The sequence below is a fragment of the Serinus canaria genome, chromosome 21 (assembly GCF_022539315.1).
Source record: "Serinus canaria isolate serCan28SL12 chromosome 21, serCan2020, whole genome shotgun sequence".
Taxonomy (NCBI): domain Eukaryota; kingdom Metazoa; phylum Chordata; class Aves; order Passeriformes; family Fringillidae; genus Serinus; species Serinus canaria.
In genome coordinates, this window is record NC_066334.1 from 3,886,686 (window position 1) to 3,896,011 (window position 9,326).

The following is a 9,326-nucleotide window of genomic DNA, read 5'->3' on the forward strand; positions in this document are numbered from 1 at the left end:
GAGAAGTGCAGAGAAACAGGATCTGTAGTTCAGATACCTGAAGCATATGTTCAATAGTCAAGGCAAGTCAAGCACCAGCCCTCTCTGTGCACACAGGGAAGTTTGGGCTGGCAGGACCTCTGCAGGTCCTTTCCCACCTCTCCAACGCCCCACCTGCACACTCAGATCAGAGCATTTGAACTCACATGGGGATGCCAAGGGCATTATCAAGCTTAATTTTGAAATTCTGTCCCATTCACCCTTGGATCTATTCAAACCTGACCAGACACACTCCTGGACCAGCTGTTCTGGCTGATCCTGCTTGGAGCAGGGCAACTGGAGTATGAGATTGCCAGATTTCCAACCTCAACCTCTTTCAGACCCCACTGAGTTCAGCCCACCCATGGGGGGCCTGCTCTCCATGCAGGTATTTAGACCTGCAGCAGAAATAATTCTGTTCTATATGACTGATGTAGCCAATTTGAAATTAGTCTTAGGAGCCACAGGATGCACAATATAAAAATTAATCTTTGACAGGAAATCCTAATTAAAAAAATAAGAAGGAGGGAAGTTCACACCTTTTGCAACTTAAACTTATCACAAAATTCAGCATAAGGAAACAACTTTAGCAACATCAGTTGGATTTCATAGTATTTTGAAGAGCATTTGAAGACAAAAACATTTGAGTAGAGAGGCAGAAAAGTAACAAACCCCAATTTGTTACAAACAAGCATTATCTTCTCACCATTAAAAGGAAAGAAAATTACCATAAACTTCCCTTTTTTGGTTATTTTCAAGGCTCTATACAGTTGGATATGACACTGCATAGAGAATGGAGGGGAGGGACCAGTCCAGTCAGTCCTTGCTCTGTGATATGATAACTCAGATTGTAAGTAGAGACAAAATAGGCTAGATGGAGGGAAACAAGGACTAAAGTGATGAGATGACATAAGGCAACTCCTGTGGCAGCATTAGGCAAACAGGGGAAAAACCTTGCTAACATACTCAGAATTAAGTAGTTAGTTCCAACTGAAAGAGAAGATAAGTGAAATGGAAAATGGTCTTCCAGTCTACACAGGGACCTGTGTTTAACATCAACCAAAGTAGTTTATATGTACCAAGAAGTCTCCAGATGGAAGCTGCACTTTCTCTGCCAAGACAGTTCTCTAGGGCACCATTGGATGAGATCTTCCCAAATAAATAGATGTGAAATTCTGCAAGGGGGAGCAAAACAAATAAAAAACTTGAATTCTCCTAGTATTACCTTTGTAAGTTAACAAGCTTTTTTAACTCCCTCTCTTTTTTACTTTTTTTCTGGCACAACAAATACAACACAACACATTCATCCATCTCACAAAAGAGAGAGGGAAAAAAAAAGTGCATTTCATATCAGATGCTTTGCGTCAAGACTGCTGAGGCTCATAAATCAGCTGTCTATTGCCCTGGTCATTTCAACCAATGTCTGACCCTTTGTTAACTCATGATTTATAACTGAAAGTTACTTTTTTTTAAATGCCAGATTTATAAACTTTACTGTGCTTGGTTTGATATAATATCCATTTTGTACACCAAGCTATAAGACAGTAAATTTATTGTCTATGAACTGTTACCTTGAAAAATTACATCAATGCAAAGTGGTTTCCATTTAGAATCAATGGGCAATAAATTCATTGGATTTTTTTTTTTGAAGGGGGGAGAGAACATGATGGTGTTTATGAGGTCATGAGTGGCTATATAATGGGAGAAACTGGGAGCTGAGGCTACAGTTAGCCAGGAGTTCTGAGTTCCAGGTTAGACACAACAGAACATCCAACACAGCAATGATGCACAAACTGATACTTTGCTGTCTCATCATCATCAGCTTCTCCTGTCCTCTCTTGTCTCTCCCCATCATCAATGCCAGTGAGATGTCTTATCAACACTCAGGTAAGAGTCTTTTGATTTTAATGCTTATCATGCAGGGGTTGGAGCAGTAAAGGCAGAAAAGCAGCAGTGTGCTGTCCAAGGGGCCTGAATCTGTGCTGCTCAGCTGTAGGAGAAGCAGGAGGACAGCAGCAGCACAAGGGACACAGCAGTGGGTGCTGGTCTTGCACAGTGGGGAGGTTGGGTGCCCTAAATAGTTACCCCAGCTGCTTTGAGATCCAGGAAACAAAAGTATGCAGTGAGGAGAAAAAGGTATCTGAGCCTTGCAGCATTGACTGTGAGCTGGTATTCAGTGTCTGGGCACTCATAGGCATTGGGTAACTTAAAGAAACTTGGCTGTACAGTCTCTCCTGCTTCTACCCTTTGAAATAAGCTATTTTGTGTTTTAAAAGGGAGAAACCTAGTGCTAACACCAAGAAAGGCAAATCTCTCTTAGACTCCCATGCATTTGTTTGCACTAATTCAGATTCCATCCAGCCCAGGGAAAGAATAAATCTTTGCTTGAGAAAGTGATGCTCAAAGTTTGAAATGGCTCAGAAAAAATGCACAGCAGATTCTGGAAGGTTACTCTCATCAGACCTGACTGGTACTGGAATACTTTCTGAAATAAGTTCTGAAAGAACAGGCAAACCACCCCAGAAGTTATTGTATAAAGCTGACTATTAAAAAGTGGCTGTTCTTACCTGCTTTGCAACAGCTGTTCTGCTGGTTTATAGGTATCAGCAGACGCCAGTCTGCTTTGAAAATCTTGGACTCTCTGAGCCAGCATCTCCTCAAGCCCTTCACAAAGTAATTTGCATTTACAGGTACCCCTGACTCAATATGAGTAATATCTGTCACATCATAGCTGGCTCTAACCATGATTGCATTAGCTTCAAGTCACTGTGATTAGATCTTCCTTGCTAATGGAAAGAGGCTCTGGAAGGGAGAAGACAGAAGAGGAACTCTCTTAAAGAGGGTTGGTTTGGGGTTGGGTTTTTCCTTTTTTAAATCTCAAAGGAAATTTACCTGCTAGCACTGCTCTGATTTAAAGAACAATCCATGGCCAGGGATGCAGATTGTCTCCACATAGCACTGGGAGTTTTTTATATTCTTATTTTGAGACTTATAATGAAATCCCCACTGTCCTTTGCAGATGTCCTTTCATGCAGTGAATAAGCCGATATCAGGAGCATCCAAGGTCTTCAAATTCCTGATCTTTGTGCAAGGTTTTGAAATGTTGGGAGATTATTTCAGTTTATTTTCTTACATATCCATGTGAGGAGCTACACAGTCACACCCATCCCTGCAGGTCAGAGCAACTGAAACTCCAAAGGGTCACCTACAAGTACAATTACAGAATTATATTCATCTGCACAAATAGTGTTTGATAATGACACTCTCTGGCTGCCCACAATTTTGGATGTCTGCTATGTATTAGCAAAGATGAAATTTACTGCTCAGATTACAAAAACCCAAGTTACCTGGAATATTGCACTGCTAAGGGCCTCTGTTGGCAACCTGCTCTGGGGCACAGGCTAGCCACAGAATTCTGAATTCTTTATGCATAGACAAATCAATTCTATCAGCTACCAGCAAGCTGTTGTGCTGGAAAAAATGGTAACATCTGTACTGGTACACACATTAAATGAGAGATGACTGAAATGCACCAAGAAGCACAGCTGCCAAAATGAGTTGTAAGTTTTCCTACCTTTGTTCCTGCCCTTCCACAACTTCTACAGCATTTAGTAATTACAAGACTGAGCAGGTTAATAGGTTTCAAACAGGAAATTTTGTCTTTATTCATAGGAAAGCTGCAGCAAAGGAACCAGCTGATAAAGAAACGAACTAAAGTAAAATTTTTAAAATTACATCCACGTCTGGGTTGTGTACTGGAAGGATGAGGTTGAGTACCTCAAGTGACAGGAGGGGCTGCTGTTGGTCAAAAACTTTTGTAACAAAACTGCCAGAGAAATGAGAAGCTGAGATTAACATCACCTCTTTTCTCAAAGCTCTGGAAGGAAAGGATTACAAAACTAACTATCTCCTATAAGAAAAATTAAATTAGGATTGGTGGTTGGTGCTTTCATGAAAATCTTCAACAGACCTGTGGGCTCTGTGGGGCCAACAGACCTGATGAGAAATCCTCTGAGACAGTCAAAGAGGGATGCAAAGCAAAAGACTCACCCTGTGCCTGTTTCTGTCTTCTTGCCTTGGCAGCTGATGAAGATTCGAGGTTAAACCTGGAGAGGTTGGGCAGCCTGGGAAGCTCCTCCCTGCTCCAGCTCCTGCCAGAGCTCCTGGGGACACTGACTGAGGACAGCAAAGCAGGTGGGCATTCACCACAGCAATGGGAGGTGCCCATGGTTCACACCTCCAGCTCCCACAGATATCACACCCCAGCTCCCAGGTGTTTGCTAAAAGACAGTGTCATGTGCAAAAAGACAGTGTCACGTGCAAAAAGACAGACAGTGTCACGTGCAAAAAGACAGACAGTGTCACGTGCAAAAAGACAGTGTCACGTGCAAGCAACAAGCAGCTGTCATTGAGTTAACTGGGACTTTGGGGAACCTGCTGAGTAGCCATGCCTGCAGCTCAACACCACCTCAAAGTCTCCAAATGAGTGCTGCAAAACTTCCAGACAGCAAAACCAGGGCAAGGAGAGGATTGGCCTAAGAGGAGCTGGCAAGCAAAGAAAATAGCAGTCTTCCAAAACATCAATACTTGCAGAAAGTGCAGAATCAGTGGCAGTGCATGGTTTGGGAAGCAATAGTTGTTACCCTTGGATATTCCATTCCAAGACCTCTGTCAGCTGTAGCATTATGGCACATGAGAATTATTTGCCTAATTCATGATTTCTAAATGGTAAAGCATTTCATTGTGTCTCCTCTTTAACAGGTCTTACTCCCAGCAACTACAACCCAGGGGAAAATATCAAAGAGGTAAGTAAACAACTATCACTGAAACAAGACAAATCAGATGAAACTACACAGAATTGTTGCCAAGAAATCAACAGACTTCACAAACAGTATAGACTAAAGTAGTATGCCACAGTGTTCTTGAAGTTGGAATCACTTAGCAGTTAGGTAGGGGAGGGGGGGAAAATGGAAAAGGAAAAAAAGAAGAGAGCAAGTAATCCAGATAATTTAATTCTGAACCCTTCACTTTTTTTTTTTTCTTAGAAAAATAGCTGAGTAAAGGCCAATTTCCAGCTTCATCAGCCCAGGCACCAGTATTTGCACCACCACCACCCCCAGCACAGGTTACACATCATTATCAGCTTTGCTATGAACCATTATGTACACGGAGAACATCATCCCTGTTCACTTCGTGCTGAATTAAACACAAATGCAGAGAACAGGGCTGAGTTTTAGTAGGAGATGCAAAGCAGAGCTTTCACTGGGCAGTCCCCTCCTTCCCCCAGTGAGAGCACAGGGCTGGGAGGTCAGGAAGGATGGAGGATGTACTTCCCCACTGGGAACCACCCCCAGTAACCTCTCCAGGGCTGTTTGATTTCAGACTTTCTACGGGAACCATCCTCGAAATGCTTTCCTGGGCCGCCTCTTGACCAAGGACAGGAAACAGTACAAGAAACGTGGGAATCTTTCTGAGTGCTTCTGGAAATATTGTGTGTAAACAGGGAACTCCCTGACTGGCTGCATAATTTATACAGATGTCTGAAAACATGTATATAGATTCGCTTGATTTAAAATGAGAAAGAAGAAACACGAAGGCAGCGCCTAACTTTACTCCCTGCTACTTGGAAATGAATAAATTCTTGATGTTTTGCAATTATGTTGTGAGCAATGTAGTATTTTTTTAGAGCTCAGCACAACAGGAAGGAAGAGACAAATACACAACATAAGGAGAACTTGGGCAGGGGAAGCAAAATTCCCACGGGGTTCTGTGAAAACTCCCAGAAGAGTTCAACTGTGTCTAAGCCCAGAGACAAGGGGACATTCTCCTTTGTCACTTGATGTAGATTGGGGTGCCAGGAAGAAGGGTCATTGCTGCATTCCCTGAAGATGTTGAGCAGGTAAGGGATGGCAGCTTAACAATGCCCAGTCCCCTCCTGCCATCCCCAAGGCACCACAAAACCGATCAGCACATGTCAGGATCAGGCATCTGCTCTCACTGCTGCTGGAGATGATTGTTTCTCTCAGGCATTTGTAAAAAAGACCCACAAATTATTTCTCTGCCCAGCCCCCAGCTACTCATGACAGGCTGCCTGTGCATACCATGGGTTTGAAGAATTGTGTGGGATTGTTATCAAGCACAGTATTGAAGGTAAACTGACATTGGTGGTTGTCAATGTCAAGATTTTACACCCAGATTTGGACAGTCAGTGGAGGCAGGAATGGCAGACACCATGTGAAAGATTCCTGCACACACAGGGGCAGGAAGGTGATACATGGACAGAGATAGCCTGTGTTTCCAGGGCAAGCCACCTCCTGCTTGGACATTCAAGGTACCACTCACTGATAATGTTGCAAATAAAGGAGAGGACAAAACAAAAAGGCTTTGAAAAGCTTCTAGCCTGACTTCTCTACATGCAGAGTACCTCCAGACTCTCTCAATCCTGGGTAGCTTCTGACAGTAACTGCAAGAAATAGAGCTAAACAGGCAGGAATTGGCTCTGGGGGATGCCATTTTTGATGATATGCACAAGCTGTCTGAGCTGTGAAGCCCTGCTCAATACATGCATTGCATAAACCTCACTCCAATCAAGGCTTGAGGTAAATACCTAACAGTGATACACAGGCTACACTGATCTCAAGAGCACACATCATAAATCTCTGACTGTGCTGTTTAAACAAAGCCTACAGGTTTACAACAGCTTGCTCACTTCACATAAATTGTAAGACAGATGATGCCAGCTGTAATAGAGAAAAATGTCCTAAAGTCAGAGCAGCAGGATGCCCTGTGCTGCTATTTGAAATCTTCTGGACATTCATCCTTCTCTTACATAGTGGAGCAAGTCAGTGGCTCTCTGGAAATTACTCCTTTTCTGCTATTACTCCTTTTCTGCTACCTCATCAGCCAATAAAAACTTCTCAGAAAAGACTTCAAATTTATCTAAATGAATAACCAGCTAAAACAGACATTTAGACAGGCAGAAGGGTAGAGCCTAAAAAGACTGAGGGGGGGAAATAATTCAAAAACTGCAAGCATAAAGTTAAATAAAACCAGAGTGAATGAGAACAGAAAAGGTACTACAAGTATTAAAAAGTTCACTGGCCATCTACCTGAGAGAGGAAAGAAATGAAGAGCTGTCAGGTGTTGGAAATAGGGTCAAGACAAGATAATTGATCTATAAATAGTGAAACCTTAACTTTTAAATCTACAAAATACTTGTTAACATTTATGGCATCTAAAGAAGCAATACCAAATCAATTTATTTTTCCAGTTGGGGCAGCTCACCACAGCAGGGGCTGAGGTGGAATTCAGCTAATTCTAATATATCAGAATTTCAGAGCCTGAAACTTTGTCAGGCACAGTCCTTGTCTCTGGAAAGGAAGGAATTCAGACTGTTTTTGGACACCAGTGTCTCACTGTTTGAGACACTGTGGAGCACCCAGTGCTTCCTTCCCAAAGAGCATTCCTGGCAGCTGCCAGATAAACCCAGGTCCAGGTCCAAGAGCAGAACCTGGCCAGGTGTGACACAGGAGGGCTGTGGTATTTTCTGGGACCCCCATCAAAGGGAGGAAATGAATCTGACTCCATGTTCTTAGAAGGCTAATTTCTTATTTTAGATCTACATTCTATTAAAGAATGCTATACTAAACTATACTAAAGAATACAGAAAGGATACTTACAGAAGGCTAAAAGATAATAATGAAAAATGAAAAACATGTGACTCTCCAGAGCCCTGACACAGCCTGACCCTGACTGGTCAATAAGTCAAAACAATTGACATGAAACCAATGAAACAATCACCTGTTGGATAAACAATCTCCAACCACATTCCAAAGCAGCAAAACATAGGAGAAGAAATGAGATAATTATTGTTTTCCTTTTTCTCTGAGGCTTCTCAGCTTCCCAGGAGAGAAATCCTGGGAAAAGAGGATTTTTCAGAAAATATGACAGTGACAGGAGGGCAAACTCCCCTTCTCCCCCATCCTGCTGTGACATCCAGCTCCTGCCAGCTTTCAGCTCAGAGCTTCCCCTCACTCCTGCAGGGCACAGAGAGGGCTGGGACTGTCACAGAGAATTTACCAGACTGCAGACAGGGTCTGGAAGCCAGTTTTGCCTTTCCATGGGAAGGTGCAGCTGGGGAAGTTAGCCAGCAGCATTCTGAGCCCGTGGGCAGAGGAGCAGAGGGCAAACTGGAGCTGCAGCTGGGAGCCAAGCAGGCAGAGCTCAGAGCAGGGTGTGATGGATACCCTGACAGGGCCCAGGCTGCTCTGAAGCAAATCTACTACAGAAAACACAGACCCCTTACTTCTGAGAATGGGATGATTAAGCATCACAGGTCCAATTTCTCACCATCTGCCAAAAATACAGCAGTACATGGTGCAGCTCACCTCTGACATCCACACAAATGTGTAACTGCAGCTTCTCAGCTGTGAGCCAGGGCTTGAGCTGCCAGGAGGATGACTGCTACTGAGGATCAGAAATGTGGATAGGCTGAAAGAGCCCAGATCTCTGAAAAAAAACATAGATCCAACCCTGAACATTTTTCATTTCACAAGCCCATTCATTTATCCTCATTTTTCGGAACAAATAGATAATTTGACTCAGATTTTCAAGAATGCTTAAAATGGCCAAATAACCCTTAAAAAAATCAATAAACCCTCACATCAATGATACATCCAGTGTTACTCTCAAGATGCCTGTATTTCCAGGCACTGCATCACTTACCTTATCAGGAGCAGTTCAGTTATGTACTCATCTAAGATTACTTCCTTCTTTTCCAATTTCATTCAGTATGATGCTACTTTTGTTCTGTACCTTGTACTTCCCCTGGAGTGATTTTGCCTTTCTCCTGCAGGCTTCTTTCAGCACTATCAATCATATCTCTCTGTTATGTCCCTTAAAGCAGAAAAAGATGAACAAATTGTTGCTCTGCAATTAGTTAAGAACTTCCTTGCTCTATGAGACATGTTCATGAATTAAACCTAGGAATTTTTTCTCTGTACTTCCTCTAGAACAAAAAATGTTTTGGAAAAGTCCACAGAGAGAAGCTTTAAGTCCTGCATGCCAAATCCCAGCAGTTTAGAGATACAGATATAATATTTCACACAAAACAAGTCCTTGCCCTTGTGGGATGCAGTTAGAAAAGAAAGATCATATCCTGGGGTTAGCAAGGTGAAGTGACTGAAAAACCAACCAACCACAAAACCCCTGAACAAAACATCATCAATGGCCACAACATGGCCATTTTCACTGTACCCACCACCCCACAGACACTGTACCCCAACCCATCTACAAGCAAAAAAGGTATT

At 42.7% G+C, this 9,326-nt stretch overlaps 1 protein-coding gene and 1 long non-coding RNA gene across 2 annotated transcripts; one reads left to right on the forward strand and one right to left on the reverse strand.

The window, feature by feature from the left end:
* Positions 1-512: 512 nt before the first annotated feature.
* Positions 513-5,532, reverse strand: LOC108962847 (uncharacterized). Its single transcript, XR_001991567.3, has 4 exons — positions 4,069-5,532; positions 2,911-3,223; positions 2,586-2,820; positions 513-1,193 (listed from the first exon to the last, which is right to left on the reverse strand). It is a non-coding gene; the product is annotated as an uncharacterized LOC108962847 (long non-coding RNA).
* Positions 1,694-6,500, forward strand: UTS2 (urotensin 2). Its single transcript, XM_009095602.4, has 4 exons — positions 1,694-1,905; positions 4,102-4,212; positions 4,780-4,823; positions 5,401-6,500. The coding sequence occupies exons 1-4, from the start codon at positions 1,800-1,802 to the stop codon at positions 5,515-5,517; spliced, it is 378 nt and encodes a 125-aa protein (XP_009093850.3). The 5' UTR covers positions 1,694-1,799; the 3' UTR covers positions 5,518-6,500.
* Positions 6,501-9,326: the final 2,826 nt, after the last annotated feature.